Raw genomic sequence first — 24,016 nt, forward strand, 5'->3', positions numbered from 1 at the left:
TTGTCATTTATAACTAGTTGTCAATCCCCTAGAGATCTCTCAACAATTGTTCCTTGGAATCTGGAAAGGGTGAGGTTTTTTAACTAGTTTTTCAACCTGTTCACTCTCCTCAGTAACTTTAATCGGTGTGTGTGAGACATAAATGTCAATGGCCTTTTCATTGAGTGTCATTGAGTGAAAGCATAAACCCAAGGAACTCTTTATATAAAGTGTTTAATCAGTATTTGATAGATGTATGGGGTAAGGAAAAAAATGGGATTTTAGTCAGATGATGTTGACCAGCCTTAGGTAGATTAGAATTTTGAGCATCTGTGTCCTGACTTTATCAAAGGTAACTTATTTATTCGTATTGATTTTTCTATTATATGAGGCAGGGAAAGGATTGGGGGAAACTCTAAATCTTGTATGGCACTCTAAAGTGCAAGGAGTTAGTGTACTAGACTATGGGAATATTAGTCTTTAGAATATTAGAATATTATATATAGGAATTATTAGACTCCTACCCTCAAATGTGAAAATTGTTGTTTATAACTAGTAAAACAAGAGGTAATGCCAAGAATCTGATATAACAGTATGGGAAAACAAATAATACAGTTGTGTACTTGGTCCACAAATGAAGTTTCTGCTCATATGGAAAGCTTATAAAAGAAAGACCAGAAAATAATTTGGAGCATAGAAAATGAGATAGGGCTGTGGGAAATTCAATTTTAAAAGATGATAATCTGGAGCAGCTAGGTGGCTCAGTGTATAGAAAGCCAGGCCAGGAAACCGGAGGTCCTAGGTTCAGAGCTGGCCTCAGATACTTCCTAGCTGTGTAACTCTGGGCAAATCACTTAACCCCCAGTGCCTAGTCCTTACTGCTCTTCTGCCTTGGAACCAATACAGAATATTAATTCTAAAGCAGAAGATAAGGGTTTAAAAAGAAAAAAATATCAGTTTTAAATGAGATACTCTTGTCCCCTGTAAATCCTAGATCAGCATTTTGATCTAACTATATGATTCTTCTCTGCCCCAGCTCTAAAATACTTCAAGGCTGAACACACAGCCATACTTTATACCTTACAAATTTAAGAGCAAACATCAGTGTCAAACATTCTACTTCCTTTTGTGTACTCTTCTGGAACATGATGATATTCCAGCCATCAGTCAGAACTTTTTACTGGACTTTAAAAGCAGTTGTTTTTTTCAGAGTTTCATAAGAGATATATAGTTGCTGCCTCTTCAATATGGTAATACCTTCTTCCCTTGCTCCTACTTATCACTTTTAAAAAGCCTCTCACAAGGGACAGCAGAGTGGCTCAGTGGATTGAGAGCCGGGCCTAGAGACATGTGGTCCTGGGTTCAAGTACAACCTCAAACACTTCCTAACTGTATGATCTGGGCAAATCACTTAACCCCCATTGCCTAGGCCTTACTACTCTTCTGCCTTAAAGAATAATAATATAGGTGGTCTAGCATAAATAATGGGCAGCTAGACGGCACAGTGGATAGAGTGCCAGGCCCAGAGTCTGGAAAACCTGAGTTCAAATCAGACCTTAACACACTAGCTTGTCCAGATTCTGGACAAATCATTTGCCCTTCTTGTCCAATCACTTAACAATACTTGCTGGCCTTAGTTTCAGCATCTGTAAAATGAGCTATAGAAGGAAATGGCAAACCATTCCAGTATCTTTGCCAAGAAAATCTCAAATTACATCATGAAGTCAGATACAACTAAAACTACTGAACAACAATAACAAGCATGAAGCTATTTGGTGGATCACCTGACATACATTCCTGCTTATTAGAATGTAATTATGGAAAAGGTTTGGGGGAAAAAAAAACTTTTAAACTTAAAAGTACTCAATATTAGTTCAGCCTTTCTTTTCGACAATTTTTTCTCAAGTTGAAAAATCACCAATTTAAACATTACTGCATGTGTGGGCGCACACACACATACACACATTGTCTTTTCTTAATATGCAAATACGCTATTGTCAGTTGGCCCTTACAGATAGCACTTCTGTCTATATGAGTATAGAATTAATGGAAATCTTTAAGGATTATACGATGAAATTATTTGGTTAGCTAGTGCTTTTAGTTATGACTTGAAAGAAAAGGTTATTGTGAGCATGGAATAAGATGGAGTTTTGGTCAAAAACAATGGATGCCTTGGGTGTTTACTGGGAACACTTAAGACAATTTTAAAATCTATCCCATTACCATAAAAATGTATTACAAGGAAGACATATAATTTATTAAAGATGTTCAAACCCAGTTATTTAAAAACAAAACCTACAAAATTCTATCACAAAGAAATTGGAATTTTGTAGCAACACTTTTTAATATTTATTGTCTACAGGGCATTTTATAAAGTAGAATTTAATACTTTAGTCTCTTAGTACTGGTTAACAAAGGGGCACTCCCTCAACTATGCTAATGGGAGCTAGAACGAGTTAAAAAGTTTAAAAATTTCATATTCCAGGGCTGCTTTTTCATTTGTTCATCTGTGTATCCACCTAAAAGCCAAGGGTCCCTGTCACTGGCATGTCACCTGCCACTACCACTCCTGCCTAGGTCAATCAATGAGAAACTTCTCTAGTGCTACATTTGGGGACTATTCTCAGCCAGGGCCAATTTGGAAAAGGGAGGAGCAGGTCATTCTACAGTTTCCACCCAAACAGAATAAAAGGGTGTGCTTGGTAATTGGGACCTCACTTCATTCTGTTAAGACCTTTGGACCATGTTATTATGTTAGAAGGCAGCAGAACACTGGAACACCTTGTTAAACTCATCCCAGGCTTCTTCCATCATGAAAAATACAACTATAAAATGGTTTCACAATAGAACCTTCCTTGGGGTTTGTTACTGCTTTGCTTATAGTCATGTAACCTGCCCAAAGAAAACAATCACTACTGATTTTCTTCCCTCCATCATATCCTCAGAAATGAGCCCATAGAGATTTGGTCCAGAAGATGACTGATTTTTAAGTGAAAAAATATATCTGACTAAGATCTTTGATAATGTGAAAACTAAATATGCTTCCTCTTTGGGGTGTGGGAGAAAAGGGGGATAGGGTTTGAAAACATAATACTTCAAAATCATTCATTTTTAGTGATGGAAAAGGGGATTTTTCACTAAGTCATATCACATAAGAAAATATTCTGTTTTGCTACAAAGAGAAGCACTTTTTCTTCAACCTACTCCTAATTGTTTTTCTTTGTTACCCTGGTAGGGGGTTAGGGAAAAAAGAAGTGGAAATGACTGAAGTATAAAAAATGAGGCATCAAAAACTTCTTAGATAAGTTTTGAGGGGAGAGGATACACTTTTTTAAACCCTTACCTTCCATCTTAGAATCAATACTATATATTGGTTCTAAGGCAGAAGAGCAGGAAGAGCTAGGCAATGGAGTTTACTTGCTTGAGTAACAAATCTGAGGCCACATTTGAATCCAGGACCTCCCATCTCTAGGCCTGGCTCTCAATCCACTGAGCCATCCCCCTGTCCCCAAGAGGGTATGCTTGTTGAAAAAACTGATCTGAAACTGAACCAACTACAGCATCATTATCTTTTTCCTTTGACCCTTGCAATTCTTCAGCCACAGAAGCTCATCCTCCTGCAAATGAGGGATTTAGCTCGAAGTAACAGAAGATACAGGGCAAATGATGAGACCAAGGTTAATTGGAGAAACTGTAACTCTTGTCAGGTTCCCATGCTGTCTTCAGGTCTTTAAAATAAAAATTGAAATTCATCAGGGAAACTAACAGTCTTTAGAGGATGTCAGGAAAATGTACATTTTCTTCTTCAGGGTCAACAGTATCCTCTGTACTCTCCTATATGGTTGGGTGGGAATAAATTTACTTTGGGGCACTTTCCTCTGAAGCTGGAGATCTCATTGAAGCAAGGAGCTAAGTAAGTGATTACAGAATATCTAATTATATCCAGTATATAATAGGTAATCAGCTCAAGGCTAATTTTTCACCTATGAGATTAATCAGTTTCCCCAAATCACTCCAGTTTCTCTCTAATGCTTTCCTTGTGAACAACTACCAGCTACCAAGGCCTATGGGATTTGCTGTGTGCTTCTCCACAATTCAATGTTTTCCATCAGAAAATTTCTTGGATTAGGTTATCTGTTCCCCTCCAATATCCTTGAGTTGGTGAGAGAATTGATGCAAAGTTTTAAAAAATCTCTTGCATTTTGAATCTAACATACTGCCTTCCTTCCAGTGACATAACAAAAAGTAAACATTTAATTTGCCTTTAAGTAGGGGAAAGGAAATGTTATGCATTATGTTGAGATAAAGGAAATATCCTAAGTGCAAAATACAATCTATAAAAATTAGGGGTTAACAGTCTCACCCTGCCTGGGCCCCACCCTGGAATGAGTAACTTGCTGGCCCTGCCCTGAGTGAGTGGGCCTCTTGTTGCCCACATGTAATGGGGACTCAGCCCGAACTGGTAATGGGCTCAGTTTCCACATTGCCACCTGATCACCATGTCCACTATTGTGAGCTGCCCAATTCCTGGGGACTGGGGCCAGCTGCCAGAGTGCTATAGCACCACACCCAGCAGCACGCTGTAACCCACCACCCCGGGAGGTCAGCCTAGGGATTGGGGCTGGGCTGCAGGGGGTTCCGGGATACTTGTCAGGAAGGGGGCCAAGTGGTTGGGGTACAGAGTCAAAAGTTGTAGTGAAGGTGGGTTTCTGGGGTGGTGTGTGCATGTAACAACTTCTCTAGGTTTGAGGCTGTGGCTTTAGAGCACACTTGACCCTCCCTTGCCCTGGGTTGAGCGGGACCCAGTCTCACTCCCCTAGTCCTAGAAGGATGTATAAGGGCACAGCCAGTTGGCTTGCTCTCTTCTGAGGGCCCTGGAGTTGGGCGGCCCCAGTATTCAGTGCCCTGGCTTCTTTCCCATAACCTCCCAGATGATGCAGCAGTGGTAGCGCACTGCAACTGGGTAAAGGAGCCTGGGCTTGGGATCTCGGAACCTTTGAGTATGACCTTGGGATCCCACAGGTAACCTGGAACCTTAGGTGAAGCCCCTCAAACTACCATGGGCTTCCTAGTGCCAAGGAATCTCAGCTCACCAGTCATCCCTCCCTCCCCTCCAACTCCTCCTTGTGCCCCAGCCATCGCCTTCCCTGAAGCATGAGAATGGGGCAGCTTTTCCATAGCTTCCATAGTACTTGGAGGGTCCCAGAAGAAACTAGACGATCCAGGGAGGGAGGCTGCCAGGGCTGAAGATATATGGTATCAGCTGCTGGGCTGGTCAGAGAATCCAGGATCCCAAGTTGGGCTCCTCCCCCTTCCTCCCAGAAACTGGAGGGAGGGTAAAGAAAGGCATAGGGCATACCCAGCCCAGCCAAGGCCTCTGGCCTTGCTCAGGACTGCCCTGAGGATTTGTTCATAAGCCTTGTGTTTAGTATTCTACATATACACACCTAGAAAAGTAGGAAGCCCCCCAGGGAAAGGAGTTGTCCCAACTGTGTAACTTCACAAATAAACATACATGTTTAATACCAGAAAATAATATTTTCCATAGTACAAAAGCAATTTCGTGATGTTTTAGATTGAAAAACCACTGTAGTCTGTAGTCTCCAAAATTTGCTCCAAATTCCTCCTCCTGATTTTGCTTGGTAGACAGGGAAGTGCTAGTGAGTACCCACACATAACAATATATCCTAGCACAGAAACATGCTCCTCAGAAGGAAGCAATATGAAGTTGGGCACTGTTTGTAGAAAAGAGAAGCTTTCATGCCCTCCTTTCTGCTAGTTATTCACTTAGAACTAGAATAGGAGACAACAATATCTAGTCCAATCTCCTTTCACAACTAAGGACTGAGGCCCAAAGAACTTGGTATTTTACTCATTATTTCCAGGGACAACCAATCAATTTTGATAGGGATAGCAAAGGCACTGCAGTTCTGTTCCATAGAATCCTGCTTCCAACTTCCACAATCCGCTCCCTCCAGGAACTAGAATCATCTATGATCAAAAATTCCTGCTAGAATATAAGAACTCAACCATTGCCGGGACACCACCCTGCTACCTCCCCCACATCCCTAGGGTCACTGTCCCACCACAGGCCCCACTGGCCAAACTGGAGGAATTAAAGGAGCAGAAAGAAAATGATGAGACCCCAGGTAAGGAGGCTTTACAGGGAATGTTAAAGCCTTATCCATTGGTAACTTTGTTTCAGAGGGAAAGAATAAAACTATTAAAACTTCACCCTGAACTGTATACTCTTGCTTTTAGCTTTGTAGTTTAAGGTAGGATTCAGAAGCAAATAGAAAAAGTTGGTATAAGGCATTTAAGGAATTGTTCTGACCTACAGGGAGAGTGGGGAACAATCCTGCCCCCAGGAGTAGCTACGCTAATTCTAAGGGTGTTAGATTCTAATTCCAAAGGCCATGTGGCTATTTCAGGACTAGTCCCTCAACTGTAGAGTAACTTCTAGATCAAAGAGGGTATAAGTAGGGAGAGAAGTTCTAATTGCATGGTAGAGAATTAGGGCAGGCTAACCACCAGGCTCCTCTCCCTCCAGATGAGGAACAATTTGAAATGGACATCTGACCTTGAGTATTTGATCCTGTTAACACAAGAATTCTTCTGTAGCACCTGTATAGGCTACTGCCAAATGGCTCTTTTTATAGCAACAAGCAGGGCCTCGACTTCCCTGAATATAAAACTTATTTCTAGTGGCTCCTTCAGTTCTCAGAAGTGAATGAGCCCAAGGTGAGGCGAGGGAGGGAAGGTTCTGATCTGGGGTGTGGGTAGAAGATGGTGCTGTCCTAAAAATGGAAGCCATGTGGCTTTGGAAGTTCCTTGCTGAGCCCTAAATACCCACTATTTTCTACTGGGACCTTGATCCTGTGGGACTGGATGCTATTACCTGTCAATGCTTAATAAATTACAATGAACGACTTCCCTAAGTTCACATTTCTATTTTCTCTACTTCACACTCATCCCTCCTTTCTGAGGCAGGGAAGGCATTGCTATACCAACCCTGGTCAACCTAAAGTTAGAATGAGGAATTCCTGTCCTACAGGATTCTGCTTCCAAGACTGGGCCCTGTTCCAGCTACAATCAGATCCAGCCCAGGACAGGGAGCAAGGATCAGCAGGAGCTGTATTGTAAACAACAGCTTGGCTCCTGCCAAGGATTGTCCCCTGTTCCAGGAAACAGACTTCCAGGATCTCCACTGTAACTCTGCTCTAATCCCTATCTTATTTTAACATGGGACATCATTCCTCAGGAAGAGGTCATTTGAGGCCCCCCTTCTCCCTTCAGTATCACTATCATAGCAAGTTAGCAATGGAAGGGATCTTATAGGGATCATACATAGATCAACTCTAAATTCTACAGATGAGGGAACTAAGACCTCCAAAGGGGAAGTTATTCACCTAAAGTCATATATATTCAGTAAAATGCAGAGTTGGGGATTCCAACTTGAAATTTCTGAATCCCAAGGCAGGACTTTTTCTCTCTTCTAAGCAACCAGGAAGGCATCTTTCTGGATTCTTTCCCTGCACCTGACATTTGATATCAAGCCTCTCTTCTATTCTGGGTACCCAGTGTTCCCCAGATGCCCTGATTTCTCACTTTGTCCAGCATGACTTCTGCTGCTTAGACAGGACAGAACCCTTTAGTTTTCTTTTTATACTTATGCTTTCCAGAAATGGAGCACTAGAACCCATAATCACTGCCCAGGAATGCAATAACCAATATCTCCCCATGCTAGAATCTAGAGGAATCCTGTGGTGATGAATTTCCCAACCTCCTTACAGCCTCCTAGACCCCCTGGACCATCCCTGGCTATGAATAGCCCATTTCAGATAGATTCAGCTATTGGGGGGGGAGGGGGCCCACCCACCCATAGTCCTCCTCTCCTGACCATCTTCATTCTCTCCGTGTAAGCTGCTCTGAGCTTCTGTTTTTTCTCATTTTGAAGCCAAACTAAAAAACACGGTGGCTAGACTCAGCTACATCTTTAGGTCCTCTTGATCCTGTCATCTGAAAATTCCTACAGGGCCTAGGGACTTTGTCATATCCAACCCACCACAAGTTAATGTTAAACTATATCTGTAAGACAAAAAAGAAACGAGTTAAGATTACAAAGATACTGAGAACCTTTATGGCTAAACCCTGTACTCCTAGATGGCCATATGTGAAGTGGTTTGGAGGGTAAAAAGTAACAAGTGCCCCACCAAAACATACCACTGAACAAGATGTTTTTATTTATTTGCATATGTCAGAAGCAACCAATGAACTGCCTACACAGTCTTGCCTCCCCAGAGCCAGGCCAAAGTCCCATTTAGAGTTGGAGCCGTTTCTCTGCCATAGGAGAACCTCTCTTCCCTTCTTCCAACTGCCTATCTCTTGCTGGTATCAAGGAAGCCAAGTCAACATAAATCCCTGGACCCCAAACCCCATCAAGCCCCATTCAGAAGAGAGTTCAAGGGCTAGGCCAGTGGGGAAGACTGGAGAGAGGGGCTGATGGGGGGAGGAAGAAAATAGATGGTCACAGAGTTGTAGAGAGGCCTGAGACCTCCTCATTCTCCTCTGTTGTAGTAGGCTTCTCCTTATCGGCTTCCCCTGAAGGCAGACTCCTCCTTTCTGCAATTAACCTTTTCACTCCCACCATCCACTGACTGACCTCAGTCACATGATCCACCATCAGTGATCGATGTATGTCATCAGCTCCATCCCAGTTGTGGCTCCTGAGCTCTAAGAGGAAAGAGGCCCTAAGCATAATACAATGCTCCCCCCAAAGGCTGTTCTGAACATTTAATTAAAGGTCATATTTCTATAGAAGCCTTTTTTTTAACCCTTATCTTCTATTTCAAAATTAATACTAAGTAGAGTGGTAAGGGCTGAACAATTGGAGTTAAGTGACACTTGCCCAGGGTCACACAGCTACAGGGTCTGAGGCTACAGTTGAACCCAGAACCTCCCATCTCCAGGCCTGACTCTGTCCATTGTGCTACCTAGTTGCCCCTTCTACAGAACTTTAAAGCTTACAAAGTGCTTTCTTCACCACAACCCTATGAAGTGGAAGCATTATTTTACAGATAAGGCAATAAATTCAGAGAAGTTAGTTAGAGGACTACCCATAGATAGCCAGGGCCTGAGTTGGCAAGTCTCAATTCCAAGTCCGGAGCTCATTCAACTTCTTTCCACTATATCCTGCTGCCTCTCTAGTAGACTATCAATCATTACAGCCCCAATGCTTGCCTGAGCCTTCAAGATTCCTTGGTAGTTAGGTGGCAGAATTCAAGAGCATCCTGGGGTCACTCAACTTGGCTTACCTTGTACCAGCAGTGCCATCCTCTTCCTCACAGGAACTGACAGCTTCTCACTCTTCCACTGTCCCTGAAGCAAAGCTAAGCGCCGGCTGATGTCATCAAAGACCTGTTTCTGAGCACATAGAAACTCTTTCCAAGTCAGATCTAATCTGCCTTTTTATCTTTCCTCCACAATCTGTCTGTCCCGTGCTGTTTTCTTCTATTCCTTCTTTTTACCATCCAACAAATCCCTTCCTTCCCTCCAGTTTCTGTTCCTCCAGAGAATTTATTGTGAGGCACCTTCCATCTAAGACAAAGCCAATGTCATTTGTGTAATGTTCAGAACACATTACCAGAGTTTGCTCTGTTCTGTCTTATGGCACATCATCAAGTACAATTCTAATAGCTGGAGGAAGATAGAAGGAACAAGAGAATAATGGAATTTAGAGTAAGGAAGGGACCTTAATGGTCATCTAATACAGTCTTAAATGAGGTCATAGGCTAAGCAAGAGAATATAATTTTGTCCAAAGTCACACAGGGGTGGGATGGGATTTGAATTCAAGTACCTACAATTCCAAATCCAGTGTCCTTTACACTAAAGAATTCTTGCCTCATTTGTTCTATGCTACCTAGGATTAACCCAACACCTGCCAAATTTGGTCCCTTCTTTATAAAAAGTCCAGAGTTTTACCTTATCTTTTAGGCGTGGGAAGAGGGAAATTCAACTAAAGTAGATGGGCACTAGGGACACAAGATGGAAATAACACAGATCCTATTTTTGACTGAATAGCTTACAATATAGATAATTCCCCTAGGTCAACTTCCATCCTGAAACTGGGTTCCCCTAGGCCTCACCTGTGTATGAGCCCGGCACTCCTCCAAAGTCTGTTCCAAGGGTCCCAACACATCTTCCAGCATGGTTTCACAAGTGACTAGGGAGCTGGAAGGTTCCAACCTCACGGGAGAAGAGCTCCCCCCAGGAGGGGGCCCTGGAGCCTTGATCAGAAGAGGTGGTGGTCCCACTGGAGGAGCCCCAGTAAAAGGCTCTGAAGCAGGCACTGAAAAGGTAAATCATTGTGCTGAGAATAGCACTGAGCATCTGGTCCCAACCCCAGTTTCATCCACTCCCAATGCCCCTACCAGATCTCTGCCAGAAACTTCAGAAACCAATGAATATCCCTCAACCTTTCTTGGTCTATGGCCTGAGGCCTGGATAACTGGAAGGGGAGTAGTCAAGCAAGAAAACAGAAAACTTTTTTCATCAAGGAGCTAAATCTGAGAACTCTAAACACTGCTCCTAGTTTTAACCCCATAAAAGAAAGGGCCACTCATTAAACTAAAAACGACTTAGGAAGTCCAGGGCAATTCATGTTCAAGGAAAACAAGGTTGGACCTATATCACTTATAACCTTTTGGCAGGAACTGTCCCAAAGGGCAGCTCTGTCCCTTGGAGAACAGAAAAACAATGAGAGGCCAAAGCCTAAAAGAAATAGAGGCAACTCTCCCCAAAGCATAGTGGGGATTTGAACTAGGCTCAGAAGCTCTCACCTTTTGGAGAACCATCCTGGGGAGCTGCTACCCGCTTGGTGAGTGGTGTCCTCTTATTACTGCTAGCCTGGGTCTGCAACCCATAAGAGAATTGTGGAGGGTCATTCCAGCCTCTATCTTTGTTCCCTGAAATTAAAGGCAGAAGAGGAAGAAAGAAAAGATGCATAAAAAGAATGAAAGTGGGGAGGGAAGAGGATACGATAATAAAAGGGAAGAGGTAGAAGGGGTGAGAGAAGCAGGAAGAAAATATAAAGGTATCAGAGAATACAGAAATGACAAAAAGTAGGTGATGTGAGAAAAGGTAGAGAAAGAGGACAGAAAAGATGAGATGGCCCAAGTAATAGAGGAAAATGGAAGACGAGAACAGAGGAGGATAAAAAGGAGGAAGGAGAACGTGGGGGGGCGGGGGGAGGAGAGGGAGAAAACGGGGAAATGGGGAGGGTTAAAGAAGCAGAGGAGAAGGGAAGGGAGCAGGAGAGGAGGAAGGGAGCAAGAGATGAAGAGAGAGGGGGAGAAGATGGGGAGGAGAAAGAGAAATATAAGGGAAGCCGAGGCAAGAGGAGAAGGGCGAAGGTGGAGAAAGAGAGGATCAAGGGGAGAAAGATGGAAGGGGAAAGGTTGTACTGAGGGCTGTCATAACCTGCACCTCATTACTTCTACCACCACGTGACCACCCCGCCCCCGCGCCGAGTCAACCCCATCCCCTCCATTCCTCGCCCTCGCCCTCGTCCTCCGGCCTGGGTGGGAAGGGGGGGCTCTAAATTTCCCGAATCTAGCTTACCCGGCTTCACGTACAGCTCCGCCATCGCCTCACTTCCGCATGGCCAGCGGGGCAGTCGTTGTCTCACTTCCGGGGGCGGGCTACGCCGTGCTACTCCGCTCCTCATTGGGCAGACCCGCGGTCTTCGCTCCGCTGCAGTGCCACGCACCGTGTTGGGCTGCAGAGAAGACAGGTTAAGTTGCTCTCCAGGGGCTGTCATAGGGCGTAGGCTTCCACTCTCTGTGTCGACTTAGTGGCTTGGAGAATGAGGGGGCACAAGTCTTAAGGAGAGGGCGATCAAGGGAGGGGCCCTCTGACCTGTTTAGCTACCTCCTTTTGGAGCCAGTCATCCCTAAGTCAGTAAAGCATTTAAGCACCTATTATGTGCCAGGCACTGTGCCAAGCGCTGGGAAGATACATAAAGAGCTAAAACAGCCCCCTGATCTCGAGAAGCTCACGAACTAACCGGGTAGAGAACAAGCAAACAAATATGTACAAACAAGCTGCAGAGAAAGTAAATTGGAAATGATCGACGGAATTGAGGGGTTGGGAAAGGCTTCCTATAGAAGATGGCATTTTAGATGGGACTTGAAAGAAGCCAGGAGGCTGAGATGAGGGAGAGAGAGCTCCAGGTATGGGGGACAGCTAGTGCCTCGTTCAAGGAACAGCCAAGAATCACTGAATGGAAAAGTACTGGGGGGGAGAGGGGGGAGGAAGGTGTGAAGACTGGAAAGGCATGTGTGGGCTGGTTAAGAAGGGGTTTGAACACAAGCTTGTATTTGATGCTGGAGCAGATTAGGGGCCACTGGAGTTTATTGTGGAGGTGAGATGGCATGGTCCACCCTGCATTTTTTCAAAAAAATCACTTTGGCAGCTGATTGGAGAATAGATCAGTGGGGATACAAGTGACAGGGAGGTCGACTAGCAAGCAGGCTGTTGGTCTGTGAACTATTTGAGTGCAGGGATCAGCTTTTACCTCTTTATCCTTAGTATTTGCTACATAGGCACTTAGTAAATACTGATTGATAACAGGTGAGGAGGGGCCTGCACCAGGGTAGTGGCAGTGTCTGAGAGAAAGGGTTGTATTCCAGAGATGTTGCAAAAGATGAAACTGATAGACTTTGGCAACTGATTGGACATGGTAATCAGGACTCAGCCAGCCTGGAGCACTGAAAGAATGGAAGTGCCCATAGCAGTAATAGGGTAGTTTGAAGGGAATAGGGTTTGGGGAAAAAAATAACAAATGTGGTTTTGGACATATGTCTATTGAACATCCAGTGTGAGATGTCAGTAGCTCAGTGGATTAAGAGCCAGGCCTAGAGATGGGAGGTCCTGGGTTCAAATCTGGCCTCAGACACTTCCCAGCTGTGTGACCCTGGGCAAGTCACTTAACCCCCATTGCCTAGCCCTTACTGCTCTTCTGCCTTGGAACCAATACACAGTATTCCAAGACAGAAGGTAAGGGTTTAAAAAAAAGAAAGAAATGTGATACTGGAGGTCAGCACAGGTTAGGGCTGTGAGAATCATCATTATGATGAGAGCTGACGAAATCACCACGCAAAGTAGTACAGAAGAGAAAGCCAGGACACAGACTTACAGAAGCCCAATGCCTCCTGTCCTATAGGGAAAGAGACTCGTGTTTGCGCTAGAGCCAAGTGTTAAATTTTCAGTGTGAATACTTACATCTCAGAAATTAGCAACTAAGGGCTAGAATAGAACAGCAGACCTGGTTCAAATTTGGCCACAGACACTTCCTAGCTTTGTGATGCTAGGCAAGTCACTTTAACCACAATTGCCTAGCTCTTACTACTCTGCCTTTGAGTTGATACTGGAAGAAAGCACGGTTTAATTTAAAAAAAAATTGACAATGGCTACAAATCAGACTTGGTTTTTTTTTTCCTTGACTATCTAGACTAAAGCAAATGTTAAGGCCAACTAGACTTAAAATTGTGTCCTGTTTATTAGATTCTTCCCCAGAAATTCATTTGTTAAACATTTACTAGCACATGCCTGAAGTCAGGTTCCCCTAATCCCAAATTAGGAGTGCCCTCAACTCTTCTGGGTTGCTACTTCTCACCTCATCACCTTGGACCAGCTTCCCAGTTTGGGGCAGATCATTGACTGAGAACCTGATAGGAATTTTAAAATTATCTAGTCCAGGGGTACCAGCCTAGGATTATCCTGAATTGGGAGGGGGTCAGAGAAACTGTATCTTTATTTTCACTAACCCTTAATTGAAACTATCTCCTTCCAAGAGGAACATAGGTAACAAGCATTTTACCAAGAAGAGGTACCTGGATTTCACTAGAAAATGGGTTCGTGATTTTTTTAAAAAGTTAATAACTTCTGATCTAATCTGTCAGCATCTTTTTACAGACAAAAAAAAACAGACCAAAAGAGAATGTGCCTTACTTCCATGTAACAAAGGCAATTGCACCATGATGGTTTCTAGTCCAAGTACCGGTCAGGCTAGTAATAGTGGGTACACAGCCAAACTGACATCCCTATTGCCATGCCCCTGCTCAAACTCCAGTGGCTTTTTATTATCTCCAAGATAATAACAGTAATGGTTAACATTTATATAGCTAGCACTTTAAGACTTACAAAGCACTTCTATTACACTGTAAAATAGGCACCATCATTAGCATCATTTTGCTAATGAAGCAACTGAGGATGCTATGCTTCTACCTATTCAATGCCATCTCAATTAAACTACTAAAAAATTATTTTATTGAGCTAGAAAATAACAAAATCCATTTGGAAAAACAAAAGGCCAAGACTATCAAAAGAACTAATGAAAAAATGTAAAGAAAGGTCAACAATGCCATAATAAGATATTATAATAATTATTTTTTAAAATGAATAAAATGGAAATAGGTATCAAGTGATAGCATTTATACAACCCAGTGGAATTGCTTGTCAGCTCTGGGAGGGGGAAGTGAAGAGGGGAGGGAAAGAAAATGAATCATGTAAACATGGGAAAATATTTAAAATTTTTTAAAAAGAGATCTAAGCTTTTGGAATAGGAACTCATTTAGTAAAAAATGCTAAGATGACTTGAAAGCTATCTGGTAGAAACAGAAAGTAAGTGTAGACCAATATCTTAAAATAATTTACCAAGATATTGTCAAAATGGATACATGACCTAGACATAAAGGGAGATATAAGAAAATTTAAAGGGGGGGGTGGGGGGCAGCTGGGTGGCTCAGTGGATTGAGAGCCAGGCCTAGAGATGAGAGGTCCTGGGTTCAAATCTGGCCTCAGACACTTCCCAGCTGTGTGACCCTGGGCAAGTCACTTGACCCCCGTTGCCTAGCCCTTACCACTCTTTTGCCTTGGAGCCAAACACAGTATTGACTCCAAGACGGAAGGTAAGGGTTTTAATAAAGAAAAAGAAAATTTGAAGGGCATGGAACATATTACCTATCAGGTTTGTAGATAGAATTTGGGAATTTACTAGAGAGCACTTAAGGATGTAAAATATATAATTTTGATTATATTATCTTAAATTGGCTTTCTACAAATAAAATCAATGAAGCTAAGATTAGAAGGAAATAATTTTTATAGTTTCTCAGATAAAGGCCTCATATCTCAAATATGTAGAGAACTTTATCAAACTTGTAAAATATGAGTAAGCCCACAACTGATAAATGGGCAAAGGATATGAACAGGCAGCTTTTGAAAAGAAATCAATGCTCTAAATCATTACTGATTAGAGAAATGCAAATTAAAACAACCCTTTGAAGTACCATTTCACTTATCATATTGGCTAAAATTCTGGAAGAGAAAAATAAAATATTGAAGGGAATATGTAAAACACTAATATATTGATGGTGGAATTGTGAACGTTTTGGAGAGCAATTTGGAATTATGTCCAAAGAGTTATCAAATTGCACATACCCTTTAATTCAGAGCAAGACCACTTTTAGGTCTATTTCCCAAGGTGATCAGAAGAGAGTATTTCCCAATATATACTCTAAAATATTTATAGCAGCTCTCTGTGGTAGCAAAGAACTGGAAATTGAGGGGATCCCCATCATTTGGGGAATGAATAAGTTATAGTATGATCATGATGGCATGCTGTAAGAAATGATGAGGTTGGTTTTAGGAAAAACACAGAAAGATTTTCATGAAATTGCAGTCAAATGAAAAGATCCAAAAGAACATTGTATACAGTAACAGCAATACTGTTCAAAGAGTAATGACTAAGTTTTTCTGGAGTAATATGAACATTCAAATCAACTACAAAGGACTTACAAAGGAAAATGCTGTCCACCTATATGTTTGTATTAAATGTTGGCCTTCTCTAATACAGAGTTGGAAGGGAGACAACTTGGAACTCAAAATATACAAAACAAAAAGATTTTTTTAATTTTTTTTTAAAACTGAGACTGAAAGTTTAACTTACATGTTACAGTAAGCATGTGAGGCAAGCTTCAAATAACCTGACTCTGAATCCAACATTGGATTCACTGTGCCACCCAGCAGCCTAAGGCAAGTGTAGACTCTCTCTTTGGCATGTAAGTCTTGAGGCCTTCACAGAACCTAGCTTCAACCTTCCTTTCCACCTTACTTGCCTTCGCTTTTCTGTCTAGTCGAATAGGATTCTTACTATCCCTCATATATAACAATCCATCCCTATATCTGTGCCCCAGACCTGGATTGTACTTTCTTTACCTTTTATAATCCCTCCCTTCCTTCAAAGTTCAATTCTTATGCTTGCAGGTAGGACATGAAGCTTTTCCCAACTCCCCCAGCTGTGAATGCTTCTTTGCTCTAATACCTTATATTTATTTTCTGTCGTACAGTATTTTATTATGCTGTTTTGTACTTATTTGAAAGTGTACATATTGCACCTCCACAACCCTCCCCCAATAGAATGGTCAGCTTCCTAAGGACAGAGACTTTCACATCTTTTTATTACCAGCATCCACACCAATGTCTGGAACTTGGTAGGTACTTAATGTCTACTGATAGCTCTTACTGATTAAGATCTCTAGGATTGGAAGATAGTAGTTTCATTCAAAATTCCTCTGCTTTCTGGACCCCCTCCACTCCCTCTTCTGCAAGAGGAGATAGTCAAATTTCCTCCAGGATATACTCTTTCCAGATGAACCATAACATCCATAACTACTAGCACCAAACACAAAAATAGTCACTGACTCCTTCCTTGGCAGCACAGTCACACCCAGCGAGGCCACTCTGAGATTTTATTTGCATTGATTTTGCTTTTTAAAAAGTGTTGCTGAGGTAGAGCCAACTGCCCAGGACTGGACAGGGGCAGGGGTCACAGGAACCAGGAAGAAGGAGGGAAATGGGTCTGGGATGGGGACAGAGGTTGCAGTCAACCCAGAGAAGGCTAATAAATATTCAATATAAATCAATAATATATTAATAGAAGAGATAGGGATGGGCCAGGCAGGAAGATGAGGGGTAAGTAAGGAAGACTCTACAGGTCATAGGGGCAAGTGAGAATAGGGAGGTGGTAGGGTGGCCAGTTGGGCTCCTAGAATATGAGTGGTGTGAAACTGCTGGCAGGGCCCAAAGCCTCCCTTCCCAACCTTTCTCATCTCCATCTAGGGCATATGCAGTAAAGAGGGTTTTAGTCGAAAGGAGTCAAGGAAGGAGAATACACCTCTTTTACGGGGGGCAGCCCCTGCACCTTCAACTCCACCTTTGAGCAAGGGGAGTGAGAGAGGCAGGGGTCCTCCTGCAGAGTCCACAGAGCTTGTCCTCTTGAGTCGAAGTCGAGCCCGGGCTTGGGCACCCCTGGCCTTCCCTCGGGCAGCAGAGGCCACAAGACATTTCTGGTACTGTACCTAAGAAAAGGGATGCAATACAATCCAGTACAATATAACAAACACTTATTAAGCACCTACTAATGTATATAGAAATCTGTGTTACTTAAGAAAGGATATACAAAATTGAGGTAAAATACTATACCTGCACTCAAGGAGCTTACCATCTAATTAAGGGATAGAATACCATATTACCTAAGTATAGTAGAGTTATCAAATAAAAGTATTCTCTGAGGTCTGGGAGAAAGGAGGAAGGTTGTTATGAAGCAAGAGCATGTGGGAAGGAATTCTGGAGCATATATTTAATTTAGGTTTTAAAGATTGGGTAATATTTCAACATGTGAAGAAAGGGCATTCAAAATTGGGAATAGTGTGAACAAAAGAAAAGAGATAGTAGATCACTCACATTTCATGTCTGGTGGACTGGGAATACTACAATTTTATTAGACTACAAAATGTATCAAGGAGAGTGGCATGGTAAGGCTGTAAAGGTAGAGCAAACCATACTGGGAAGGTCCCTGAATGCCAGGCAGAAGACTTTGAAGTCTATTTGAGAGGAAAAGGGGGTAACTGAAGCTTTATAAGTGGAAGTGACATCAGGTCTATACACAAGATTCTTCTGGAAGGAACATGAAGGCTAGACTAGAGACCTCCAAAGATGCCATTCTTTTCCAAAGAAGAATGAAAGGAGGCTACTACCTTCAAGGAGATAGTACTGAGGGCCCATACTAGGAAGGTTAGGATGAAGAGGGAGATGGTCTAAGAGGTGTTGTGGAAATAGAACTAAGAGGTCTCAGTCAGATGGCACATGAGGGAGAGAGAAGGGTTATGAAAGTGAAAGACCCAAGAGAAGGGAGAAAGGATGATCACATGGGGAACTCTAAAGGAGGAAAGGATGGAGGGGAACAGGAATTTAAGGAAGAAAAAATTTGTAGGTGACAGACAAGTGGGGGAGGAAAAGGCAGTGTCATACTTTCTGACTTACTACTAAGCTCCTTCAAGCTAACTGAAGAAAGGAGCTGGTCAGTAGCTGTCAGCTGATGTTTGTTGTCTGATCAGCTACCACCATATGAAGCCTAAGGCCTGCACAAAGGGAGTATCTAAATGGCTTTTGGTCTTTCTGTTGCCTATAGCCAATTCCCAACTAAGAGGGAAAAAATCCATGTAGGCCAAGGAACTGCTAGAGGTCAAGAATTTTATGTACCATAGTAAGGAAAGAATTAGGACTTCCCAAAATACCATCCTGCCCCTCCCTCATCCCAGAGGAAGCTCCCCCAATCCTCAAAGCTCACCATGCATGCAGCCTGAACAGCCTCAGATAGTGCCCCAGCATGAGGCTGGCACCAGAAGGCAGCACACTGGAACTGTTGGTGACCAAGGTCAGCAATGAGTCCGAAGGTGTGGGGATCATGGCCAACACCAATGAAGGTCACATGTCGTACTGGACATTGCCACAATGGCTCCTCTTCTGCACACAACTCTGCCTGTCCCTTCCCCCCAACCCCAATATGCAGTCATCAATGGGGGCTGGCCTCTTCTCAGGACCTCCCCCTCCCACAAATGCTCCCACTTGACCCCAGAGACCTGGCCTCAGTCTCTGCCTGAGTGATCCTGCCTTAGGACTCCACACATTAATGCAAGATCTCCGTCTCCTCCCCTTTCCTTCTGAAACTGGATCTCCTCCTCTAGTACTTAATGGTTGCCAATCCCTATTACCTGGGCAGGCAATGCAGTCATGAGTGAGTCAGAGACGCTGAGTATAGTTGGGGTCCAGGAATGACGGTCCCCCTGGGATGTCAAGGCCCCAATAGCTTCATTCAGCACATCCATCCCTGGGGGGGTGGGGATACATACATTGCAGCTCCTATCTTAGTCCAAAGGAATGGGATTCTGGGGGGTAGACCTCAGGGAGACTTTAAGACAAAAGGAGTTTGGGCCCTCTAGCTCACTTTGGGCCCAAAGAGAAACTGAGCAGGGTAACCAAGTATAAGATTTGGGGCGGGGGAGGGAGGGTCAGGCCTTGAGGCTTTTTATAGTGTTAGATCTTAAGGGGAGATGACAAACACTTCAAGACAAAGACATTTCAGAATTTCATGTCTTGTTTCTCACCCCATGTCCACTAGTTTCTCCTCCACCCAGATCTGCCTTGGATTTTCCCCTTGCCCCAGCTGACTAGCCCCAGTTTCTTACCCATGGCCTTTCTGACTGGCAAGGTCCCAACGTAGAGAGCCTCATACTGCTGGGCAGCCTGGCTCACCGCATCAAGAAGCTCCACTGAGGGGTACATAAGGTCACTGTGGCCCCCTCAAAGTGAGCATCCCTACCCAGAGTAACCATGCAGGTGCAACACTGGAGATGAGGACCTCCCTACCCCCTAACCCCCTCAAATCAGAGACCAGGTAAGGCCTACTACTTCTAGTGCAGTGATGGTGAACCTTTTAGAGCCTGCGTGCCCAAGCTATAACCCTCACACCACATGTGAGCCCCATCCCCCCTTGCCCCAGACAGAGGAGGGAGGTCAACACTCCCACTGGGCTGCTGGGCAGGGGGGGGGGGGGTGATATAAGAAATGTCCTCAGGCAGGATGGAGAGGGGAAAGGGAGCAGCCCCCCTCCAGCATGTGTGCCATAGATTTGCCAGCACAGGTCTAGGGCCTCCTACTGTGGCACTTTCCCTCCCACTATAGCTCTTACCCAAGCTATCCATCCAACCCCACTAAAATTAATTTGATGGCCTGTGGTCCCCACTCTTTACCCCATCCTCTGGCTGTACCTTGCCTGGGTAGATCCTCAGGGGAGATGGGGTCCAGGGAACATCGAGGAGGATCACCACTCACCCCTGCTCTCTCTGACAGAATCTGCAACATAAACATTCTGGGGTCGGGGGTGAGAGATCAGGCAAGGGGAACTCTTGAGATTCATCCCCCTTGAGCCCCCTCCTACCCTATCCCCTTCAAGGTCCCTCACCTGGGCACACAGCCCATGCAGGGCACTGGCAATGGCCTTGGCTGGAACATCACAGCGAAATACGTGGCATTTCAACATGCAGGTATCCTTGTCACCCGCCACAAAAGCGAAATCCCTGTGAGGGGGCAGGGATGGGGTTGGGAAACTGAGTGATGGGAGTGAAAAGGAAAGACACTGGGAGAAGGGGAAAGATAGAAGAGAAGACATCTAGAAAAGGAGAGAGGTCTTCAGAGTGAAAGGGAATGGAAGTGAAGGAGAAGAATAGAGAGGGCAGCAGATCCAAACACTCACCTGTCCCTGATCCAGAAGCATGTGAGGAGCACAGGGAATAGTCAGTCCAGCCCTTTCCTGCTTCATTCCCATCCTTCCCACTCCTTTCAAAGGCAGGAAGTAGCTAAATTTGCCCTCCCCCCAAGGTCCCTGCCAGAACAAAGAGAGGTATCAGCATCTAGCAGGGTCAAATCTAGGAGAGATCTGGGACCAAAGTCCAGCATTGCAAGGTAAGAGGACCAGGGTCTGGAAGAGATCTAGAATCAAGGTCCAGATCAGCAAAGTCAGGGGGTCAATGTCCATTGAGACTGGATGTAAGAGAAATCACCCCTAGGGGAGGGGGCATGTGAATCTTCAGGAAAATCAGTTGTCCAGGAATTTCTCACCGGCCATTGGTACTGCCCACACCCCAAACTCGGATGTGCACAAGTGGCTGACAGTGGATTAAGCTGTGGTCCAGGGGATTCACCAGACTCATAGTGTCCTTCTTCAGAATCATCAACATGTTCTGACCCTACAGATTCCCCAGGAGAGTTAGAGAACAAACAAAAGAGGGTTGTCATGAGTAATGAATGGTGGCTCTAAGGTGATTCTGTGGCTGAGAATGGCTTCTTAGAAAAAAGGGAAGGAAGCTGATTCTAAAGAGCCAGATCCCAAGGCATAGAGAAGGGGGGGTGGGGGGGGGGGAGTCAGAAAGTTCTATATGCCCCTAGAAAAGCTGAAAGGGACTTTAGAAGTGATCTGGTTCAAATGAGTATCAGAGCAGAGAAGTAACTTTTGTCCAAGATCACACAGAACCCATGTTGTTAGACTTCAAAAAACCTAGTGTGCCTGTCTCTAAGTTTGAAGGTCTCTAGCTGGGGCTGACCAGGGATACTGATCACTCCTATCCAGCCTCTGAGTCTTTCTAACCCAAGTCACAGGGGAGGAAATTAAAAGAAAGGAATAAGGGTCCAAACAGCCAACAGGTAGGCTCACCTCACCCCAGGCCCTAGCAGGTGGGCGGCTTTGTCCCCGGCTCTGTGCCAATTGTTGAATGCAGTTATTGACGGCAATGCTGCTCTTTCCTGGTGCCAAGTCCTCCTCGGGCACCTCCACCCAGCCCAGAGATCGTACTGCAAAGCACTGATAGATAGTAGGGGCAGGTAGAAGAAAGTTAATTGGGGAGGGGGGGGGGGTTAGGAATTGTAGGGAAGAAGAGCAGTAAGGCCAAGATATTCCTCTACAGATGGCTCCCTATAGTTACCATAGAAACAACTTACATTTATACAGGGCTCAGGTAGATATTTTACAAAGTACTTGCCTCACAACACCATGAGGAAGGTAGTACAAGCCTCTATTTTGCAAGTGAGAAAACTAAAATTCAGAGAGATTAAATGACTTGGCCCTTGGGCACACAGCATTATCCTACCAATAAGCCCATCATCCCCTATGAAAGGAGGGGACAAAATATAGTCCATGATTACCATTTGGCTCTAGAAATACAGGCCATGATCCCCTTTGTACCTAAAGATACATATTCCCATGACCTTTCCCTACCACCCCATGTCCTGAGATCTCTCTGGTCCAGGCTCCAATTCTAAGAGCCCATTAATGTCTGCTTCAACATTCCCAAATGATCCCTGATGCTCAAAAGTAGGCACTGGTACCCACCACCCTCTACCTTGGAGCCTGGTTCCATGTTTCGGATGTAAGCTTCTTCCCCACACCAGGGCAGAGAAGTCCTGAAACAGAGCAGGGCTAGTGAGAGGAGGCTCCCCATAGGGAGTGGCACCAACTCACTCAGAACCCAAAGAGCCCAGAACAGGAAACATAATTCTAACATGGTAGCCAGTGACCCAGATGATTGACTTTGGTCATCCAGCCACAAGTCAGATTATCCAACTGCCCTCTCCCTCCCTGCCTCCTGGTGGGGAGTTCAGCAAACACTGAGATTCACATCCTTATCCTGATTACCTTCGGTCCAGTGAGCTTTCCAGGCTAGAGAAGGATCTCCCTTTGGGGGGTCGTAATCCCCAAGCCCCTTCTGTGCCCTATAGAGAAGGGAGGGGTGTATCAATTTAAATTCAAAAGTGTAAGAGATCAGGGATCCTACCAGGAGGATTACTATCCCCTCCGGCCCAACCAGACATTACCATTTTCTCTCCAACACCCACATACCGAGTCAGGTGGTATAGAATCCCCAGGTTCCCAGACTGGGCGCTGCCATTGAGTACTGCCACTGGGTACATGCCAGTAATAAGTGCCAGCAGCATCATGGATCTTCCGCCACCCAGGAGGCAACCCTGGTTCTCCCTCTAGGCTCTGGTCACCCCATAAATCATCTGTAAGAGCACCATTATCAAGAGGGTGAGCCCTAGAGTATTCAGACATATTCAGCCCTAGCCCCTAGGGTCAAATCGAGCCAGAATGGGCCTCATCTCAACCAACTCTCTCATTTTGCAGATGAAGAATACAAGGCCTAAAGGGGTCAAGTCACAATGAGTCACACAACTAATTAGCAAGGGACTCCTTTCTAAGTCCTGTACCTTCTTGACCCTTATAAGATCTGTGAATTATTTCTAAATGTTATAACTTTGTTTAAATATAATTGGCTTTCTTTAGAAATCCTATGTATCCTACTTTATGTATTTAAAAACATTATTCTGAGAAGAGGTCCGTAGGTTTCACTAGACCTCCAAACAGATACAAGACAAAAAAAAAGAGTTATGGATCCCTTAGCTACCTCTGGATCCCCCTCCACCAAGCTTCCTCCTCTCTTTGGTCCTTGACACTAGCAAAATTTCTTTCTTTGAGTTGTACATATGTCTGGGATGGGAAGAGGCAATAATGACAGCTGTGCGGTAAGCTGAGTTTGAAGTACAGACCAGAGGTCTGCAGCTACATCTGGAATGAGAGTCTCTGTTTCCCTCAGTTGCTCCCTCTACCAGTTCAAGGATGCAGCATCCCATTGCCTGACCCCAAGCCCTTCACAGCCCCAGGCCCTCTTTCTGGGCATCACGTCCTGCTGGGTCCCACATGGGTCCTTCGGCCCTTGCCTCTTCAATTCACTTCTCTGCCACCCTCCCCTCCCCACCATCCCTGGCTCCCTAGTCTCCCACTCTCCCCATACGTCCTGGGTCGCCCACCCCACCCCGAACCCCCACGCACCGTCGCAGTTGACCAAGATGATAGCTAACATGTAGTCCTTGCCCAGCATGGCCCCGGCCCCGGCCCCGGCCCGTCCTCCCAGCCCGACCTCAGGGATGCGGCTCCTACAAGCCCAGCCCCCTCTGCGCCAGATAGCCGGGCCCGAGCCACAAAAACGGGGCGGAGCCCGGCCCGGGTCCGGGTCGCGGTGAGCTCAGTGGCACGTGGGTGCAGCGTCCGCAGGCACGCAAGTACGCAGGCGCGGGGGGAAGGGT

General features: G+C 44.6%; 3 protein-coding genes across 5 annotated transcripts; 1 reads left to right on the forward strand and 2 right to left on the reverse strand.

Moving 5' to 3' along the window:
* Positions 1–40: 40 nt before the first annotated feature.
* On the forward strand, positions 41–6,391 carry EIF4EBP3 (eukaryotic translation initiation factor 4E binding protein 3). Its single transcript, XM_016432226.2, is given in 2 exon segments — positions 41–4,581; positions 5,958–6,391. Coding segments are annotated over 2 exon segments (399 nt in total). The 5' UTR covers positions 41–4,478; the 3' UTR covers positions 6,254–6,391.
* Positions 6,392–8,506: 2,115 nt separating this feature from the next.
* SRA1 (steroid receptor RNA activator 1) lies at positions 8,507–11,624 on the reverse strand. The gene is made up of 5 exons (XM_056816484.1): positions 11,600–11,624; positions 10,819–10,944; positions 10,126–10,328; positions 9,294–9,396; positions 8,507–8,712 (listed from the first exon to the last, which is right to left on the reverse strand). Exons 1-5 carry the CDS (start codon positions 11,622–11,624, stop codon positions 8,507–8,509), a joined length of 663 nt encoding a protein of 220 aa, XP_056672462.1.
* APBB3 (amyloid beta precursor protein binding family B member 3) lies at positions 10,819–23,999 on the reverse strand. 3 transcript variants are annotated; one of them, XR_008915122.1, is made up of 14 exons: positions 23,763–23,999; positions 22,773–22,936; positions 22,569–22,645; positions 22,276–22,336; positions 21,591–21,737; positions 20,999–21,126; positions 20,343–20,457; positions 20,149–20,233; positions 19,567–19,650; positions 19,093–19,208; positions 18,669–18,866; positions 17,214–17,397; positions 11,600–11,756; positions 10,819–10,891 (listed from the first exon to the last, which is right to left on the reverse strand). XR_008915122.1 is itself a non-coding variant. In XM_007473740.3 (12 exons), exons 1-12 carry the CDS (start codon positions 23,809–23,811, stop codon positions 17,155–17,157), a joined length of 1,467 nt encoding a protein of 488 aa, XP_007473802.1. In that variant the 5' UTR covers positions 23,812–23,999; the 3' UTR covers positions 15,927–17,154. The 3 variants fall into 3 exon arrangements, 1 of the variants encoding a protein (XP_007473802.1); XR_008915121.1 differs by having other exon boundaries at positions 10,878–10,944; XM_007473740.3 differs by lacking the exons at positions 10,819–10,891; positions 11,600–11,756 and having other exon boundaries at positions 15,927–17,397.
* Between the last annotated feature and the right edge of the window lie 17 nt (positions 24,000–24,016).

The sequence above is a fragment of the Monodelphis domestica genome, chromosome 1, assembly GCF_027887165.1.
Source record: "Monodelphis domestica isolate mMonDom1 chromosome 1, mMonDom1.pri, whole genome shotgun sequence".
Taxonomy (NCBI): Eukaryota; Metazoa; Chordata; class Mammalia; order Didelphimorphia; family Didelphidae; genus Monodelphis; species Monodelphis domestica.